This window comes from Amia ocellicauda, chromosome 9 (genome assembly GCF_036373705.1).
Source record: "Amia ocellicauda isolate fAmiCal2 chromosome 9, fAmiCal2.hap1, whole genome shotgun sequence".
Lineage (NCBI taxonomy): Eukaryota > Metazoa > Chordata > Actinopteri > Amiiformes > Amiidae > Amia > Amia ocellicauda.
In genome coordinates this window covers 29,652,119-29,674,144 of record NC_089858.1, presented here as the reverse complement: position 1 = coordinate 29,674,144, position 22,026 = coordinate 29,652,119, and the positions used below count along the sequence as shown (strand labels likewise).

The window sequence follows — 22,026 nt, the reverse complement described above, 5'->3', positions numbered from 1 at the left end:
TATTGTTTTAGTCTTAAGTAATTTAGTATCATTGAGTTATAGTTTTAAGTCATTTAGTAGATGCTTCTGTTCAAGGTGGTCAAGGTCTTTTTTGAAACATTAATACACAATATACTTCTTTTACAGTTTGAGCCTCTCATTACAGTTAACAATATTAAATTATAGTAGCTTTCTATGACCAATGCAGTTGCTGCACAAATAAGGGAATTTTACAAGATAAACAAGAAAACCGCTTGTTGAGTGATCTATTCTTGTCTTTGACACCACAGGTAATGTTTGAGTAATTAGCAATGAGGCTTGTAATGAGTTGTATCCAGTTTGATGTAGGGACATTGAATAATAAAGTAATAAATAGGCAAGTGTTTTCACATAATCTGCAGAGAAGGTTTTCAAATGAAAGCAGAAAAAACTAAAATAAGCCCCTTCCTTCAGCCTGCCCTTTTGAGACATGTTACTAAACAGATCCTTTGCCAACAATCCCAAGAATTAATGGGCTCTGGACTGGTCCTGCGAACTGCTGCTTTCAATGGTGGCTTGGCTCTGCTCCAGCAGGTAATGACTTCAAGACTGAAAGGCAGTAGCTGAGAGTTTTATTTGTTAGGGGAGACTCTTGTGATTGATATGGGCTTTCCCATTGTGTGTGTGTGTGTGTGTGTGTGTTTCCTCCTCTATTTATATTTAAAAGTAAAGTAATAATTTGATTAAGGGTCCATTTCATAAGAGAAAGAAGTTGATTGTGACCCAACCTCTGTTCTTCTCTCATAGAATGAATGCTATCAAGGGAATGCAATGACTGTTATAATTTACAATCTACTAATCAGACTGAACTGTAGCAATAGGAAGGGTATTGGTTTACAGGATTCCTCAGGGATTTAAAATATCAACTTCATTTAACATAAACAGATATGTGGGGATCAGTAAATGTTACCACCATTGTTTGTGTAAAGTAAAATAAAACTTTTTTTTAATCCCTTTTTTCCCACCCATTTAGAAATAATAGGGAAATGTACAGAAACAAGACATAGTTTTGCTTGCTTCAAGGTAAGAAATAAAGGGCATTACAACAGAGAAGCCAGTGATGGCATTGTCCCTTATGTTATAATGATACTGCATTCGGTCCATTAAGATGAATGTTGCAGACAGTTCCACTGGCAAAGAATATTCCCAGCTGGTTAAATAGAGAGTGGCCATTTACTTTTAATCTGATCAGCATGTTCTGAGCATCTAGCTCTGGGCTTGTTTGTAGTTGGAATCCAGAAGTAAAGAAGGATGGGAAGGATGTGTGTGTGTGTGTGTGTGTGTGTGTGTGTGTGTGTGTGTGTGTTCTTGTTCTGAGTCTTATTTCCCTTGATTTTTACCAAGGGAAATATTCCAGTCTTGACATTGCAAATGGAATCTGGATCTAAGTGAATTCACCCTGTGCGTTTCCTCTCGGTTCAGAAATGCCACAGCAGACATAGAAATGCATCCAAGCCTCGGCGCACTTTTCTCCTCAGCCCAATAAGCAAAACTGTGTCTCTTCTAAAGAACAGAAGGCAGGACACCATATCATTGCAGGCTGTCATTACTTCATTATTGCCACACAGTCTTGGTGCGCTCAATCATCTTTTAAAATGTCAGACACTGAGCTCAATATAGCACAAATGTGATTTATAAAAATAATCTAAAGCCACCGTAAAATCCTACTCATGCGGTTAAAGCTGCTTGTTTCCCTGTTCACACAAAATCAAATAGTCTTTGACTTTACAAGCACAGTCTTGTTCAAGAGTCACAAAATGTTCTTGCATGTATTATTTATGCAAATTTTTTACAATCTATGAAACTATATTAATTACAATAAAGATTTAATTTAGAACATTATTTGCTCAAGTTGCAAAAAATAAATAAATAAATATATATATATATATATATATATATATATATATATATATATATATAAACAATATTCAACCTTTTTGTGTTTGATCATCTGATAATTTGTTGATCCACCCTAAACCTTAAATACACCACCACAGTGATCTGTCATTATGAAAATAGTTGTTCATGGATTACAATTGTGAAGAGTTGTTCATGGAATAAAAAGTGACATTATGTATTTTGGTCCGTGTCTGTGACTTCCTTTTGCAAAGTTCAGCACTGGTCACTCTCCAGCAGCTCTTGATGGGATTTTAGTCAGGACTATTCCCTTGGCCATGGTAGGCAGTTAAATCATTTACTCTGCTACCACTCTTTCACTGCTCGGCTCCATTTTTCATGTAATATTATTATTATTGATGGAATTACAAATAAATACATTTCATAGTAACACAATAATTGTGAACACCACTACATCTTTATTTATTTTATTTAGTCTCATGTCCAGTCACAAACTTTAAAACTTCATTCATGTTTACCCATTTTCTTTTGTAATGGCTCCCTCGCAATTGATCTTGTTATTGCGTGTCATTTGGCATGCTGACCCGCTGTTCTATTTAAAATGACCCCACAGGAAGTGACGTGGGGGAGGAAATTGGTGTTACACTGATTCACTAATTCCTTCACACTTCCTGCTCTTTTCAGAAGCCATTTGTTGCAGCAATAGCTAGTTAACAAAGCTTAGTATGTAGAAAGAAACCAGCAAAATAAAATGAGTTTCTTGAATATGAAATCATGAAGTGGGATTTAAGCCTAATAAACTATGAAAAAGTAGTATGATTATTATTTTTGTTATTAATGATAGGAACCTAAATTGCTCTAACTCCTATTTTCTGTGTTTTGTTCTTTTTTTTTCTTTTATAGCTGGCTTCTTCATTATTCGACAGACAGAGTCCACTGCAATAACGATGGGTAAGGGTCTTGCACGCTGCACTCTGAAAAAAAAAAACCTGGTGACAAATGAATGCTGTTCTCCCACTGGAAGGAAAAGCACTACGTGTATAATTTCCCCTTGTTTCAGAACAATCCAGGGCCTTTATGGCAGGTTGGGTCCTGCTTTAATCTGAAATGCTGAAGAGCAACTTCTGTGATGTGGTTAAAAGAAACTTTCAAGTGCCCAGTAACCAGCTATGAAAAAAATCTTTGGAAACCGTACAACACTGGGTCAGGTAGCAAATGTTAATAAGCAGACTGTGTTGCTTGTAGTTTCTTGTGCATGACAAATAGCTCTGTAGACAATACGATGTGGCGGCGGGGCTTGCGAACCAGATAATTGGAGTATAGAGATGACTATCCTTGCTACTAGAAATCTATCTTAGTGTTCCCAGCATAATTGCAACTGGTGCAATAACAATGAAGAATTCCAATTAATTTTGAATAAGCTGGAGGAGAAATAGTATTTGCAGATGTTAATAAAACCCTCAGTAAAGCTTAATATAGGGATTTTTTTAAGTAATATAACTAAAATCCTAAGGACAATGTGTACAGGCAGGCTTATTTTATTAATACATGAACTAGAAAACCTCGGCTTAACTAATTACAGCAAGGCATACTTTATAATGACACAAGTACAACCTTTTAACAAGTACTGCTGTTTCAATAAAATGGGTTGGGAAACACAGTTTTTGTTCCTGGAAGTGAAAAAGAACTTGCAGTAAAAGTGAAGGTTTTACTGTGTTAGGTGTAGAGCACTGTACTTGTTTTTAAGTTTATACATCTTATGTTTATAGAAGTACCCAAGGTGCACAAGGGGTGATTAACTCTTGATATCGAGGAAATCATTCTCTTTATTGCCATGGTTTAGTCTTGGATATTTATTTTCTTTATGGTTTGTTTCAGATTTTCTGCCTCAGCTCCCACTTTTGAACAGTCACCCACTTCCCAGCATTCATCTGAAGCCTAGCAATTCTCATTTCATATCCTGTGATTAATAACCATTTCCAAACAATGCCTGCAGGCATGTCTGAGGCCTTGGTGTTGACAATTCTTTGTGTGCTTTCGAGAGAATGCAACACAACAATAAGAAAGGCTTATTGTACATGGCTATCACGGAGAAACATTTCCCAAATACATTTTATTATTATTGTTCTACTGTCTGCACACATTACATTTAATCTTATTATTCAGCTGGAAATGCTGTGGAGTTATAGTCGAGTCTCAGCGCATGGGTCTAAGCTTTTCTCATTGTTCAGTCTTCTGATGTGAATGTCCAGACTCGGTCCAGAGATATGAAGTCACTGGTTTTTGTTGTCAACTTAAATTATTCTGAGCTCTCCTAAACAGGAATTTAGTCTTGTGTCGCTTTGTTTGCAGTATTAACGTGGGTGGGATTTCATGTGAAAATCAGGTTCAATGTTGAGAAAAGGTGACACGTTTTTCTTGTCCTGAGAGGGAGTGTGCCTGTAATACGACAAACGCACACTGAATGATCATTGTTTCCAAACCTTCAAAAGGTCAAAATGTGCCCTTTCTTCCATCTCTGCTTTCTTGTGTCTTCGTGCTTTTGTTGCATACTCTGGCACCAACCAATAAAGTGTGTTGGCAGTGAATTTGGCAGTTTCCCAAAAGAGAGAGGTGCAACTGGGGTTTGAGCTCTTTATACTGGGTTAAGTGAGTCAAAAGATTCTGTCTTTGCCTCTGTGTCAGGTCATGAGGCCGGTTGCTTTTAAATCTTCAGTATCTTTACAGATGGTGGGCAGGCTTAAGAAAAGGCCTACAGTCATTGATAACCTGTGTAATCCATACACCTTGTTTCTTAAGACCGAAAAAGGCCACTAAACTGGAAAGCCTGTTAAAAATTGTGACTATCTTTGGGACAAGAGTAGTTGGCAAGATTAGCTTTAATCAGAGTTTTAATGATTCAAAAGAGGTTTAATAATTCAAATGTGGAAATAAGAAGCAATCTAATCAAGGGCAAATTGTACTCCAGACTGTGGCTGTCTGTACTGTGTCTTCTTTAGGTGTTTTTACAGCATGGGAGTGTGTTTTAAAACAGATGATGTGCATATCACAGAGCAAATGGCCGTGCCAGATTAATTCACCATGGGACATTGACTAAGGGGATTAAACTCTTTGTGATATTGCCAAGTGCACAGATTCTTGCTAAATTGAGCTAGATTGTTAATAACTTGTGTCAGCTTTACTACTGCACTCATTTTAAGTTGTTGTTGTTGGCCGTCACTTTTTGTTTCATTTTTTTGCCAGACAATGGGATCATGGAATGAGTCATTTAGTACTCAGTGTTTCGAGAGACTCTTATGAAATCGTGTTTGTCCACTATCGATATAGGAAAGACTCACTGGAGAAAAGCTGTCATTGATGCACAAGGCTGCGAACCGAAGACGTCCACCCTTACATGTGCAAGAAATGATTGACCGCTACAACACTGGCCATTCATTTACAGGCCAAACAACAGGGGTGGTATCTGCTGCAGAAGCCGAGCCAAGGATCAAGGCCACTCTGTTCAAGAGATTCAGCTCCTGCAATCTGTACTGCCATTCCGTTAAGGCAAACTCATGTCTTTGGAGGGGGCTGCCATCTCTTCCAGATTTTGTTCCAACCCACCTCTCAGCTGCTTACTTGGTATAACTAGATGACTAACTGGATGAATTTATCAATCTTTCTCTTCTCCAAAAAAGTTGTGTGGGTACTGTCTGTGCCCAGTGGGTCTACAATATATGTTAAGCTAATGGCTGTAAAAACAAACACTGTAAGAATCATACGCAAGCCAAACTGAGAAAATGATTATGTTAATTTAGTAATCGAGTACTCCGGTTTTGGAAAATAAATCAAACACCACTATGTCACCTAGGAACAGAGTTTATCAGAGTTTAGCTCTACTCAAAGGCCTGCTGTGGCAAGATGCATGAAACTCAGTACATATGAAATAACATAAGTGCAGCTTAAATATCAGCTTTTCCCTTCCCCCCCAATTTGGAAAAACAAGTGTTAATTTAGCGTGACTGTGAAAGTTTTATTAATGTGACCCACCGTCTCTGTGGGTTTTTTGTTTAATCCAAATACTAAACCAATTAAATTAGTGGCGTTAATCAGTGATTGATCATTTATAGAGATGTTGAAAGCCTGCAGGATTGTGGATCTACAGGAACAGGATTTACCACCACTGCTAAAGACAATGGGCAGAATATAGGCCTGTGTTTGTATTACACAAAAAGCGCCATTAGTACCATCTTGAAATGAGTCTCTGTGAGGACTCCACTTTGACCCGCTCCTTGAAAATATGAAAGCAAAGTGAGCAACACACTGCAGATTACATTAATCGAAATGGAAATTAAAAATTCTCTCTGATCTGTTCAATCACTCTGAGCCTTTTCTGGGCTTTGAGTGTAAGTGTGTGACTGTGTTTTATTACTTTATTTTTGTATTGCTATTTAAACAGTAACCCTTAGAAAACACCAATACCAAACACTGGATGCCCTGAGAAGCCTGTGCTTTATTGTGGTGTTTCTATTTTCCTTTCCTTCCCTTTAACCGTACTACAGACTCGTCGTGGCATTCAGCACAGAAAATCAGCCTGGTGTTTGAGGTTTCATAGTGTGTTTCGTATGCATGTCACAACAAACCATTCAGCACATCTACCCCCCTCTCCACCCCCGATCTCCTCACATTCTCAAGTGTGGAAACAGTCATTCAAGGCTGCTAGCCATGGATTTGCTTTCTTACAGCTGGGGACCTGATTTTAACACTATTCAAATTTAAAAAATATAAAACGTGAAATAAACCAAACAGATGAGATTATATTTTTTTCTCCTTTAGCTGCCACAGGTCTTTCATTCTGTGTTTTTTTGGCAATAAACGGAGGGCAGTCGTAGTGCTCTTGCGGAATAAAAAATACGTACACGACACACAAATTCCAGTTTTCAGGGCACTCGTGGAATAAACAAAAAATAAAGGTTTCGAATGAACAGCTAGAGATTCACTAGGCCTCCCAAACAGCAGATTAGTAAGGAGTGCTGCAGTGTAATTGTAACTGTTGCATGTTGTAGAAGTATTTTCTTTCAGAAATGCAGTCTGTATTACGAAGGCCTTTGGAGAGCCAGGGCACTCGCAGAGGGCTGTCCCCTGATCTGTCTCCCTAATTCTGACTTTAGACCATCATTTGACGTTTTGACATTGATAGTTTAGGAACAACAACTCCATGTAAGGAACATGCAGACAAAGCGGATTTTAACAGAAACAATGATCTCATACTTATGCTTTTGATCACCCCCAGTTTGTTAGTAGGTCAAGAAGTCATTCTGTATCCGGGACAGATGTCAGCCTTGCTGATGCTACTGCGGTTTTACATATTTAAGAATAGATGAACACCTTGTCTGCTATGACAAGAGAAAGCTATCCATTTTGGAGTAAGTCAGTAATGTGTTCTGTATGTTTTTTGAGATTATTCTATCTGTAAAACATACAGTGACCCAGTCACAGGGGTCTTGGTAAAATTCCACTTACAGCAGGCACTGTCAGACCTTACTATGGATAGGAATTAGTGTAAAGCATAATTAAAGCTTATTTCTGATTATAGGTTTTGAATTTTCATTCTACACTCTTTATTTAAAGTGAAGCTCAGCCGAGGACACGCAAGGTTACTGTTCGTGAGAGGTGTTTTTGTGGTGATCAGAAAAGGAGAGGTTATTCTTATATATGTATTTTTAATGTTGGCACGTGTGACTTTCGGCTGTTTCCTGCATCCTAGTATTTTAAGCGTTGAACTAATGAACCGGGTAAATAATGGTCTTCTCTCAGCCCTGGGATTGTAGATGTTCACCTTTTGTTCAAACAGTGGCCCGTCCCATTATCTTGCTCTCACTTCCTCCAGACTGCACCATTTACTTGAAAGTTGTCTCAGCAGTGAAATGTGGTTATCTCCTCTTCCTTGTTTGGGAAAGCCAGACTGCTTTTTCTATACAAACCATTACATGGTATGATTTTGTTGTTGTTTTGTTTTGTTTTACATTTATTTTAGGCTTTTATGTTGTGATGTACAAAGCACTTTATTCATAAAATTTGACTTGCATTATATCCACTATACTGGATCCTCGATAATATACAGTACTGTTCAAAAGTTTTAGGCAGGTGTGAAAAAATGCTGTAAAGTAAGAATGCTTTCATAAATAGACATGTTAATAGATTATTTCTCTATTAACTAAATGCAAAGCGAGTGAGTGAGTGAAATTAATATTTGGTGTGACCACCCTTTGCCTTCAAAACAGTTCTTCTAGGTACACTTGCACACAGTTTGTGAAGGAACTCGGCAGGTAGGTTGGCCCAAACATCTTGGAGAACTAACCTAAGTTCTTCTGAGGATTTAGGCAGCCTCAGTTGCTTCTCGCTCTTCATGTAATCCCAGACAGACTCGATGTTGAGATCAGGGCTCTGTGGGGGCCATACCATCACTTCCAGGACTCCTTGTTCTTAATGACTGTCGCTGTATATTTGGGGTCGTTGTCATGCTGCAGAATAAATTTGGGGCCAATCAGATGCCTCCCTGATGGTATTGCATGATGGAAAAGTATCTGCCTGTACTTCTCAGCATTGAGGAGACCATTAATTCTGACCAAATCCCCAACTCCATGTGCAGAAATGCAGCCCCAAACTTGCAAGGAACCTCCACCATGCTTCACTGTTGTCTGCAGACACTCATTCGTGTATTGCTCTCCAGCCCTCCAGTGAACAAACTGCCTTCTGCTACAGCCAAATTTAGACTCATCAGTCCAGAGCACCTGCTGCCATTTTTCTGCTCCCCAGTTCCTGTGTTTTCATGCATAGTTGAGTCGCTTGGCCCTGTTGCCACGTCGGAGGTATGGCTTTTTGGCCACAAGTCTTCCATGAAGGCCACTTCTGACCAGACTTCTCTGGACAGTAGATGGGTGTTCCAGGGTCCCACTGTTTTCTGCCAATTCTGAGCTGATGGCACTGTTGGACATCTTCCGGTTGCGAAGGGAAGTAAGCATGGTGTGTCTTTCCTTGTCCGACCACTGCGTCTACGGTCCTCAACGTTGCCCGTTTCTTTGTGCTGCTTCAAAAGAGCTTGGACAGCACATCTGCAAACCCCTGTCTGCCTTGAAATGTCTGCCTGGGAGAGACCTTGCTAATGCAGTATAACTAGCTTGTGTCTTGTTGCTGTGCTCAGTCTTGCCATGGTGTATGACTTTTGACAGTAAACTGTCTTCAGCAGCCTCACCTTGTTAGCTGAGTTTGGCTGTTCCTCACCCAGTTTTATTCCTCCTACACAGCATTCTTACTTTACAGCATATTTTCACATCTACCTTAAACTTTTACACAGTACTGTATATATGTATATATAATCATCATCATCAGCCTATATCATTTCACTACTGGATGAAGGCTCTCAAAAGATGTTACGCCTGCACATTTCTAGGATATTTGTTAAACTTGGAAGTTGTGCGGTAGGATGTGTAGATAAACGAAAAACAACTACACTATTTTAATACATTTTAATTCTAGGCTGTAAGGCAAAAAGGTGAACATTTTTACATTCTATTGGCAGTGTGTGTGTATATATATCCAATCGAGCATCTGTGGGATGTGCTGGACAAACAAGTCCGATCCATGGAGGCCCCACCTCGCAACTTACAGGACTTAAAGGATCTGCTTCTAATGTCTTGGTGCCAGATACCACAGCACACCTTCAGAGGTCTAGTGGAGTCCATGCCTCGACGGGTCAGGGCTGTTTTTGCAGCAAAAGGGGGACCTACACAATATTAGGCAGGTGGTCATAACGTTATGCCTGATCGGTGTATATATATATCACCATCACCATCAGGCTATATCGATCCACTGCTGGATGACGGCCTCCCTTCCTATATATTTTCATGCTTCACTGCACTACAGAGTATTGGATAATGTATTAATATATTAATTTATTTGGCATGCAACTTTATTATAAACATAACAAATATGCATAATACACACTTGCATTATAAGCATGCAGTGAAATGTCCCCCTGTGGATATTCTTGTGGAATATAAGGGTGAAAGCATCTTTAGAAACAAGTGTAACACACAGCAATGTAAGAAGTTACACAGTGAAAGAAAATGCAGAGCAAGAGCATCGCTAGCAAATTGGGGGCAGGTAATATTATGCTTGAGTGGTGATTATATACAACTGAGAATTTGTCATAATTACCTTGTGATCTGATAGTCAGAATGAAGTATGGCTGATGAAGTGTAAAGATTGCAAAGCAGAGAGACTGTCGGTAGAGCGGTGCACTTTTATAATTGGGAACATTTACAAAAGGCACTGCGCTAACTTAAGCGTGGTTGGATGATATATATATATATATTCTGAACTATTTAAAGCAAGTTTAGGCAATTTAAGGTAAATCTAAATTAAAAGGACCCTGATTCAAGGGGAACTAATTATAATTGACTAGGTTCCTACTGCAGAAATCAGTTCATTATGTATTTAATGTGTTCTTGAAAGTGAAAGAGCCTAGACTCATTAAAAGCTTTCTGCTCACAAACCATAGGCTTTCTGTGTCCTCTGGCAGTGCTGGAACAGCGCCATTAATTTAATTAATTATGTGCATGTGTTTCCTGAATGCTTCTTGACATTTTCACACTCTGGAACACAGCATGATGTAGGAATTGCAGTGCGGCGCAGAAAAAGCTCCATGTGCGACTGGAGAGAGAACTTCCCCAGCGAGGGGTGATGGCAGAGTGAAATGAATTTGTTGATGTGTGATTTTTTTGTATTTGAAATATGTTCAGTTCTGTAGCTGCTGACTGCTGACTTTCAGAGCCTTACAGATGTATCAAGACTATGATCTGTAACATTGAGCACGGTGGTTGTTTAATTCACTGGAACTTGAAAGCCAGCACACTTGAGCTGTTTTGAAGTAGGTAGAGCCCTGAAAACTCGGAGCTAGGATCTTTGACAGGCTTTTTTGGTGGTTTTCGCTGTGTCCTCAGCAGATTCCAGGTGATATATAGAAAGATTAATTCTGTCAGTGTTTCTTTAGGGAAGGATAGTCTAGACTAGCCTTTGATAGTTTTACTTTGGAGAGCCTGGGTTTCAGTAGTCTTCCAGTCTTTCAATGTGGAGAACTGTACAGTACAGGTGGTTATGTTTTTTCCCTGGTTTTGTTTAACCTATACGAAAACAACACAGAAACGAACCTACCCCAGGATGCAGTCCTGAAAAATACATTGTCCAAAAGTCACATACAAGCAATAAACAAAATTAAACCTATTACACTGAATGTTGTCACTAAGTTGTTGACAAATGTGTATCTATAATTACATTATTTTACTGTGTATGTCATACCAAATGTCCCAAACCCAGGGCGGCTACCATATTTTCTATTGGCGTTTTTTGGTTAGTTTTTGTGCTTGCTGTCTGCATCTAAGCTCTGGCAGTTGAGTTTAATTCCTGTGATCAATCCATGCCTCAGGGCCTGGAAACTGTAGATAGTGGATCAGAATAATGTGCTGTTCTGGAGAGAAGTGTGAATCATAAGTGTGCTTTTGGCCCTGAGGAGGTGAGCGCACAACAGCACAAATCCAAGGCAAACTTACACTTGACAACATTTTTATTTGAATTGTAATTGATGATTATTTTTCAACCCTTTTCCACTCAGTTTAAAATGGGCAATTAGTGAGCACAGACCTACATTTCAGTTCCTGGACGGTTTCTTTGATAGCTTGAAGGTACACAGGCTAGGAGGTGTTGCGATGTTGGCTAGTCTTCCAAATACCTGCTGACTCCAAATTCACCCCCTCCCCCCGCTACTTTCTCAAGCATTATGTCTTCTTGAATTCCGGCCTACTGACCTGCTCTTAAAGGGAACAGGAGGAGGTTTCGCTTCCCGTCCCGGCCTCCCTCCCTCCTCTCCTCTCCCTGTGCTAGAGGGGCCGCGAGACCCATGGGCCGCCACCACCGAACATCCATGCAATTCCATTTGATCGGCCCGAGCCGAGCCACCCAAGAGCCGCTGAATATTTCATTAAAAGTTGCTGTTGCTGTTGCTGACAAGAGCTTCCCAAGGCACTGCTCAGCTCGGCAGTCAGGGAAAGGGACGCATGAAAGTTTCATCAGTCTCTGTCTCTTTATAGCTAAGCAGAAGAATAGCCAAAAGACAGGTAAGTGCGGCCTGGCGGAGACGATGGTAGTTCAGGGCGATCGCAGGCCTCGACTCCCCTGAACTGCATCACTAATCTCACAAATGTATGACTTTATTTTAAGAACTCTTTTTTTTTTTTTAGCTGCTACTCATCAGATTAAGTATGTTGTCATGATTTTTTAATGAAGTGTTTTTATGAATTATGTATAGTAAATTATTGATGGTAACTACAGACTGTCATGTGAATAGGTAAATAGCCATCTATTATATGGTAACTAACAATTTATAGTAAAAGGAAAATGCGTATGATCTTAATTATTCACTGGGTGTTAATAGTTTGTCAATGTAAAAAACAACAAAACCACCCAACTGCCCTTAAAATGTAGCATTCAATCAACAGTATTCTTAAATGTGTCGTTATGTGCACAATAGGGAAAGAAATGCTTAATTTATATAGAAAATATAGCAGCACTAAGCTGTACTTTAAGTTGTTAGGCTATAGATCATCTAGAGACACAAGCTAGTGAAAATTGAAGCATCACACTAATGCCCCGTTTCCATTAGCCACGTTTAGCTGCACCTCAGCGTGGCCGTGCCGGTCCAGGGCGTTTCCACTAGGGCTCAGCTGCACCTCCGCCTGAGCCCGGACTAGTTTCAGGAGGCACAGTTTCGTACATCGTACCGGCTGAGTCCCAAACTGGTCTGGGTCAGTTCTGTGATGTCCCTGACGCAGCGCCACTGCATTTGGAAATTGTAACTACAGTAATGGCGGCCACTCTCGATGCGAGAGATTCGGTAGAAACTTTCCAAAGAAGGAATATGTTTGTATACCTTGGGAAAATGATTAATCTGGAGCAGTTATTAATGTACCATGGAAAAGTGCCACACAGGATTAATTGCTTGGAGCAGAAAGACATTTAAGAGTGTTTGAAAAGATCGCAAAAATCCTGCTGGAGAAAGGACTGCATCGGACTGCAATACATTGTGCTGGGATGAAATACATTGCTTTTTTTTTTTTTTTCAAAAATACACGCAAACATTAAATATTCATCCTGGATTTAAATTAAATGTCCCGATGTCTTGTAAATTCTCTCAAAATAATTTAAATAGCACGGTTTTTAGCTTTCCCCTGTTTACACTCTCTTAAAACTATTAAAATATTTAAAACAGAGGCTAGTTTTTATGTGATATCGTATGAAGAAGCGCATATTTTAATTGTATTTGTAAGCCCTCATTATTGCTAACTATATATTAATGGTAATCCAGGTATAGACGCTTTATGAACTGCAGAAATACAAACCTTACAATGTTACAAAACTTAAGTGATGTCATTTGTTTTATATATTGTTTATATATGTGTCCCTGTTTCTACTTTTGAATATCTGGTATAACATACTATAAGACTATGTCACATATGGTAAAAACATTTCACCCCAAAGTTTATTGTACTTTAATGTTAGAGGTATTTCAGCTTCCAGTTTAAAACACTAAATCCCAGAGTGCCGAGTGTCCCAGACTGCGTTTTGACCTTTCGTGTCTCAGTCTCTTCCTAGGGCAGCTGGACCTCACGACAATGAGTGGAAACGCTGCCAGCAAAGTGCAGGTGTACAGTTACAGCATGGCCACACGGAGGTGCACCTAAACGTGGCCAGTGGAAACGGGGCACAATACAAACCCTCCAAGCTACAAACTGTCTCCAGTGCAGCAAGAGGACAAACATTGAAACAAGGGTTGCCAGAATATGGAGGTTTCTAAAGCTTGTCCAGTAGCACAGTGCTGACATTTGACAAAGTACAGGGTAGCTATTACCGATTTTCTGTTTGTTATTTTGGCGAGAAATGTCCAATCTGAAGTTAAACACTCCATTTCGGAATCCATGAGGGAATGAAACCTTATGTTTTCTTTGTAGAGAGGGGTGGGGGTGGGGGGACCTTCCAACATGAGCACAACAGGGCCAGTCTTTGCGAATAAGAATATGTTAGATGATTGGTGAGACTTGCCCCAGTGACAGGCCCTGGAATTCTCTATAGACTGCCTTCCCGGAGGATTTTGACTGCTCTCGCTGACTCTTGTGTTGTCTGTATTTGTGTGTTGTCTGTCTGTAGCTGCATGCAGTGGGAAGGTGGAACAGCACACAGAAAGGAGAGGAGTCATTTACAGCCCTTCCTGGCCCCTCAATTACCCTGCAGGGATGAACTGCAGCTGGAATATCCAGGGAGACAAAGGGGATGTCATCACCATAAGGTAACACCACTCTTCTTCTGGCCCCAAGGCGAGGGGGCAGAGATTGATTACATTCTCCATAGTGTGGCGGGAGGGTAACCTTTTTTCACCAGGAGACGAGTCATGAACTATGATGCTGACAAACTCTTGAGAACATCCGGCTTATCTAATGCCCTGTTTCTACTGTCGACCTCCCTGCAAAGGAAATGCGCCTTTCGCAGGAATCGAGGCAGGTGTTTGATTTTGTAGACTGAGCATAGAGACATGGCTATGTGGGAAGACAGAATGTCAGGTTTCATGGGATCACAATGGAATTAAGGTTTTATTAACAGCATGAAGTGATGTTGCCATACAATAATAATAGTAATAGGTGCTCGAAGAACACACCCTATCATTGCTTTAAACTAGGCGCTAACTTATGAAAATTATGATGATGATGATTATTATTTAGCAATGTCACTACTCTTAGTTTTCTTGTCTTATTCGATTTCTTATCATTCCAGTAATTAAAAAAAAAAAAAAAAAAACATTTGAGGAAACACCAAAAAATGCAGTGCTATGGCATAATCTCTCTAGGACCTCCGACAGCAGGCAAACATCTTTAGACAGTGGCCTGGTTTGCATAAAGTTACAAGCCTATTCAAATACAGTGTTTATGAAATTAGGGTTACATACTTTTTAAATAAATCATACTGCCGCTTTTTGTAACTGAATGGACCTGTTGGCAAAAAGTGAGAATTCCTCAAAGTGAAACGGATACATGATCCACAGTCTTTTGTTACATTTCCTCGTATTTCTCCTCCCAGGAGTATTATCCCTTTTTGGTGTCTCTAGGGTTCTAAAGTCCGAAAGTCAATGTATGGAATTCATAGAAATCAATACAGCCATATTTAGGATGGGCATTTATTGGAACAGATATACATTAATCAATGTTTTACATTATTATCTATGAAGCTTAATAAATACAGAAGAACTGTCAATAATTAATTATGAAATAGCATTTGGCTAATCTATTTGTGACAGACGTGAAAGAACGAGAAAAAATGTTCCATGGTGTGAGCTGCATAATTTCATAATGTCTTTATTTATCATATTCTCTGATCTTTTATTAGAGAAATGGTTTAAGGCTTTAAGGTATTTCAGTAGATTTAATTAGTACAATTGAACGCACATTTGAATTAATTTACCTTCATCATATCTTATCTTGTAAATTTCACAAAGGCATCAGCAATACAGCATTCAAGTAACGTCAACATTTATCTAAAATCAATATTGGAACTTTTGAGACTTGGGGCTAGACCAAATCAAAACTTTGACCTACTCGTGAATAGCAAAGTACTAATCTGTACCCTGTCACATTTTAGTTTATTGTTAGAGGCAACCTTCAACTACTTATGAATCAAAATTGGTCAAAGCCTCAGTGTCAGAGTTATAGAAATAAATTGTGTCTACATGCATCTTTGCAAGAAAGGCCCATGGATATCAGGGTGACCATATGGCTCTACAGTCACTGGGACTCTTTGAGGATGTTTTTTAAGCTCTTCTCTGAAATGGAGTATAAGTGCATATGAAAGCATTCTACCTTTTACTGAGATGAGTATTGGTGCTACATTACTCCATGTAGCAAACATGTAAAACATAGATGCGTTCTTCACTTTTCTGCAAATGAAGAACTGATGAGTGTCATCCACTTGGAGTAATTGCACCTGAGGTTTTACAAATGGTGCTTCTTTCATCAACAGATATTGCTACTTGCAAACATGAAACAAAACATATTTAAACTTCTCGTTCAGTATCAATGCACTTGCACAATCCTGTCATGTCTCACTGTGCACCTGTGCTCACCCTAACACTGCAGTACTGGTACTTTTTACACAATCATTATTTTTCATCTTTGAAACATGCTAGATGATGGCGTCTCTCTACTCAGGACTGACTGACTGCTGGGAGTGCACTGAGAGGCACAGTAAAGTCCTTGCAAAAGAAAGACTGTTATTCGACATTCATCTTCAAAATTCTGTGTTATTTTCCTTTTTCTGTTAAACAGCATTAGTTGCATTTTTTACATGTGAGTATCTTATTCTGGCCTACTTTTGACACTTTAACCTCCAGTGGTCCTGGCTGGTTTAGGCTGGCCCCAGGTGTGTTGTAAAGTCCCTGAAGTAGACAAGTGGGGGAGGGCTGGAGGAATGGAGGGCTGCAGTAGAAGTCCCACAGGGAAAAGGGTAATCAATATCCCCATAATTAAAAGCTGGGAAACCACAGTCACAAGTGGAGTCTTGGAGCAGCTAATTGAAGTGAGTGTGAGAGAGGTCGCGCCTGCCAGTGTGAGAGTCTCGTCCTCTGCTAGACTGTCAGAATTCAGCTGGCTGTGTTTGCATTTCTTTCTGTCTCTTGCTCTCAAAACATGTCTTTGACATCATCCTTTGATCTTTAGAGTGATGGGCTCTACCGCTTGAAATTTGTACAGGAGGGGGAAACAGCTGTTAAAAGAAGGGCATTTTTTGTTTTTCTGTGGAATTACAAATTGTGGACGTAATGCTTGCAATGGAATGCATACATCTATACATTATAATTACAATTACAAAATATATATGTTTTATTTTGGAATACACAATTGTATTACATCACAGGTTATGTTTCTCATTTTAGGCCCAAACTGTAGCCTCAACACCAAAACTAGGCTTATAATAAATATACACCAAATATACACCAAATTGAGAAAATCAATCCTTCCATTAATGAAAGCCTCAGTTTACTGGGGCCTCTGACTCTAACCCTTGCCTTGACCAAAGTTTAATCCTAAATTGATCTCAAATGTAAAAATCTCAAAATAATGATCTCTAAGTAACGTAAATGTAACTATAAGACCATTTCTACCATCATTTGTATCCCTAAATAAATCTTAAATCGGTCAAATTCCTGATTTCCTTTTTTTTTTTTGTGTAATGGTTTTTATTGAATATCTAAATTTTCAGTTAATACAGGCATGTCAGTTAATTAGCCTAACGTATAAATACAATTCAGAACCTTTATTATATATACACTCACCTAAAGGATTATTAGGAACACCTGTTCAATTTCTCATTAATGCAATTATCTAACCAACCAATCACATGGCAGTTGCTTCAATGCATTTAGGGGTGTGGTCCTGGTCAAGACAATCTCCTGAACTCCAAACTGAATGTCTGAATGGGAAAGAAAGGTGATTTAAGCAATTTTGAGCGTGGCATGGTTGTTGGTGCCAGACGGGCCGGTCTGAGTATTTCACAATCTGCTCAGTTACTGGGATTTTCACGCACAACCATTTCTAGGGTTTACAAAGAATGGCGTGAAAAGGGAAAAACATCCAGTATGCGGCAGTCCTGTGGGCAAAAATGCCTTGTTGATGCTAGAGGTCAGAGGAGAATGGGCCGACGGATTCAAGCTGATAGAAGAGCAACTTTGACTGAAATAACCACTCGTTACAACCGAGGTATGCAGCAAAGCATTTGTGAAGCCACAACACGTACAACCTTGAGGTGGATGGGCTACAACAGCAGAAGACCCCACCGGGTACCACTCATCTCCACTACAAATAGGAAAAAGAGGCTACAATTTGCACAAGCTCACCAAAATTGGACAGTTGAAGACTGGAAAAATGTTGCCTGGTCTGATGAGTCTCGATTTCTGTTGAGACATTCAGATGGTAGAGTCAGAATTTGGCGTAAACAGAATGAGAACATGGATCCATCATGCCTTGTTACCACTGTGCAGGCTGGTGGTGGTGGTGTAATGGTGTGGGGGATGTTTTCTTGGCACACTTTCGGCCCCTTAGTGCCAATTGGGCATCGTTTAAATGCCACGGCCTACCTGAGCATTGTTTCTGACCATGTCCATCCCTTTATGACCACCATGTACCCATCCTCTGATGGCTACTTCCAGCAAGATAATGCACCATGTCACAAAGGTCGAATCATTTCAAATTGGTTTCTTGAACATGACAATGAGTTCACTGTACTAAACTGGCCCCCACAGTCACCAGATCTCAATCCAATAGAGCATCTTTGGGATGTGGTGGAACGGGAGCTTGGTGCCCTGGATGTGCATCCCACAAATCTCCATCAACTGCAAGATGCTATCCTATCAATATGGGCCAACATTTCTAAAGAATGCTTTCAGCACATTGTTGAATCAATGCCACGTAGAATTAAGGCAGTTCTGAAGGCGAAAGGGGGTCAAACACAGTATTAGTATGGTGTTCCTAATAATCCTTTAGGTGAGTGTATAACTGTGCAATGCAAAAGCAAACAATCAAAATTAATTGAGGAGAAACATTTTTTTCTTCACACTACACTCACAGGTTCGTTAAGGTTACAGTCATAATTTTAATTATGTTATTACATGTACTAAACAATAATGAATGAATGACAAAATGGTAACTGGTAGATTTGGAAATAAATATGGACCAGTTATCATTTAGGTACATTTTCTAAAAATAAAAAAATGGACACAGTTTGTAGTATTAGTAGTACTTTTCTTGCATCAGTGTAATAAAGCTGCATTACATAAATACACTATAAAGTACTTCTGTTTACAACAACAATAATAATGTTAATGGTCAATGGTCATCATTTCAACTTTGATCTCTAATGCACTCTAATTCCACTGGCCGACGCGGACGCTTAAACGGGTGTTTCCACTGGCTTAAGCGTCCGGACACGTCCAGGTTTTGTGGCCGGTTAACTATCTGCTGCCAGACGTGGCCGTAAGTGTCTGTCACCCACTGAGGAAATACTTCTCTTTCAGAAGTGGAGATGTGTGCTGCACTTGTAGACAGACAGGGAAGAGATCAGCTACATTATGTCGGTGGGATCACAAATGAATTACAGTTTTATTAGCAGCATGGAGTGAAATCCACATACAGAAACAATGACTGCTTACAGTTAATATCTGAGTGTATTAAAAACTTGGATTTCACAGGCCCGGTGCAGTGCCGAGACTAGTTAAAAATAAACTGAAGGATAATAATTGGATCGGTAGCAGACGATTTTATTAATATTTTATGAATAACTGGACGGTGTTTCAGGCTGTTGTCCTGTGGATGGTGTGCAGGTCTGTTATATAACAGCCCCGCAGAGACAATCAGTATGAAGACGAATACGATTTAGTTAACGTGTGCCCATTTAATGAATGAATGAATGAATAAATAAATAAATAAATAAATACAGCAGATCTGGGTTTCCATCTAAAACATTAAGGACTGGTTTATAAATGCGTCCATAAATGCCATGACTGAAACGTGCACACTTTAGTTAAATTAACCTGCTATATTGTAGCTGCTGTTACTGTATGATAAGGACGTCTGATAAGTAGATAAAAAATAATACGGCAAAAAGTGTCATTTGCAGTTACAAATCTGTAGTAAGAGTAATAAGTTAAGGGAGTCAAGTTGTGCCATTTAAAATGCATATCTACTTGCACATATCTTGATGATTACAATAATAACAATAATAATAAAAGCTAATATTTATTTTATTGTTGCACATAGAAACGTTTTCTTACTGTAATGTAATGCTTGTCTGAATATAATGTTGTCTATACAAGTTTATCTCTTCCTAGTATCACTTAACAGAAACGTGTATTTATTACGCTGTCTTCAATCATGTAAAGCATAAAGAATAAAATAGACACAAAAGTCCTTTCCACATCACATCGCTCGTAGTGTTTTCTGTCTTTGTTTTAAAAACGAACAAACCAAACCCACAATCGCTCTGCTCCTCCCACAACAGGGACAGACTTGCTACAACGGCCTGGTTTTACAGAAAGCTCTGGGACACGTCCGGCACGGCATGGCACGGCATGGCACGGCATGGCATGGTATGGACACTTTCCAAGGCCCCATTTGAGCCCTTGCAGTTAGTTGACTTAAGATTAGCGTCACTGAAGATGGCATTTTTGTTGGCAATCACATCAGCAAAATGCATGAGCGAGTTACACGCCCTGTCCATTCACCCTGCGTGCATTGGAGATGGTTCCAGGGTTACGCTTCGGCCTAATCCTGTGTTCCTCCCGAAAGTGCTGTCTCCTTTCCATATCAACAGGCCTATTGAGTTGATGGCTTTACATCCTCCTCTACACCTAGGCTACACCTGTTGTGCCCGGTGCGGGCTCTCAGGTGCTATTTGGAGCGCACCAAGGACATTCGGACACAATTGTTTGTGTCTTACAGAAAACAGACATGGGGCCAGGCGCTTTCAAAACAGTGCCTCTCGCACTGGATTGTGGACACCATTACCACGGCTTACGAGTCAACTGGAGCCCTGGTGCCTGAACACCTGGTGGCCCACTCGACTCGAGGTGTAGCCACATCTTGGACCCTTTTTCAAGGCGCCCCACTGGTAGACATCTGTGCGGCTGTGAGTTGGGTCTCGCCGCACACCTTTGTTCGGTTCTACAGGCTGGACGTGACGGGCCCGGTTCCTTCTATTAGGAATCTGGTGTTGGCTTCAGTTCAGCCTCAGCAGCCTATCAGACACTGGCTCCTGGTTTTTCTATCCCTGTCTGCCCCTGTTGAGCGTGCTTGGGAAAAGCAACGCAGAACCTTTATCCCTTCCTACCGGACTGTGACTGCTCCTGTTGTTAGCGAGGGCACACGTGCCTCGCTATGTATATAGTTCCTTTGCCAGCAGTCTGTGGCTCCGCCCTAGCTATGATAGATGTGCTGGAGGCCACTGCTGCTGTGTCCAGCGGAAGGCACTTGAGTTGGTTCTTGTTGGTCCACTGTGTATATAGTTCCATTATTAATAATTGAACTATCCAGCAGTGGCTATCTAATCTGGTTAGACCACTGTATGTTGACCACACGGTGCGAGACTGCGCCCTGTGCTTATATGGTGTGGTCTTGGTATTGGCCCCACTAGAGCAGGAGGCTGCTATTACTAGGCTTCCCGGTAGGCACAAGGTTCTTGTTGCCGTGGATACGCCATTGCTTATTTCTTCCCAGTGCAGGGTGACTGCGGCCTTCGCGTCTGGGCAGCCCAGATGTGGCCCCAAGGGGCCCCTGTGGGTTTATCATAGAGTTGGTATGGTTCCTAGTAGGTAAGCCTCGGGGGAGGCTCTCTTACCAGCTCGCTGCCTCCTCCCTTGCGACAGTTTGGTTACACTGTAACCCCTCCCCTTTGGGCAGTGCTTCTGACTCGAAAGATAACGATAGGTTGCGTATGCAACTGTGGTTATCTGAGAGAAGAAGCTCTGCCCAAGGGTTGCAAGGTCGCGCGGGAGTTCTAGCTCCCGGCAAAAAGAGGAAGTCCTTGTGCAGACGTCACCTTTTATACAGGCAGGAAGCAGAAGGGTCCTGTTTGAGTGACGGGCACAAGGGCCAATGGCAGCTTTGATAGACAGTGCTTCTTTTCTCAGATAACCACGGTTGCATATGCAACCTATTGTTCTTCCCTCTGCTCTCTATTTTTACACAACTTTCTGACTGAATTTTGAAAAAAGATGAAATAAAAAAATGTAAAATGAGTACCAAAATAATTCAGTACAAATTAGAAAAAAAAAAAATACAAATTACAAATATTTTCTTTTACTGTATTACACCATGATATGTAGGGATTAGGAGTGCCACCTGACAACTTCAGTACAATAACTTAGTTCCCTATGTCTAACTCATTATATAGCAGAAGACAATTGCCATTAACTTCATATATATTTAAATAGCGCATTAAAACACAATAGTCTATTTAAATTTTTACAAGCAAAAACAGCAAAAAATATTTCCAAAACTGATTACGCAAACAGCTATATGACAG

General features: G+C 40.1%; 1 protein-coding gene across 1 annotated transcript in view; it reads left to right on the top strand.

Moving 5' to 3' along the window:
- lrp3 (low density lipoprotein receptor-related protein 3) overlaps positions 1 to 22,026 on the top strand; it is a 53,531-nt gene that overhangs the window by 2,967 nt on the left and 28,538 nt on the right. Inside the window, exons 2-3 of the mRNA XM_066714025.1 lie at positions 2,779 to 2,826; positions 14,116 to 14,254. Coding sequence (XP_066570122.1) covers positions 2,779 to 2,826; positions 14,116 to 14,254 — 187 coding nt within the window. The remainder of the gene's footprint in view (positions 1 to 2,778; positions 2,827 to 14,115; positions 14,255 to 22,026) is intronic.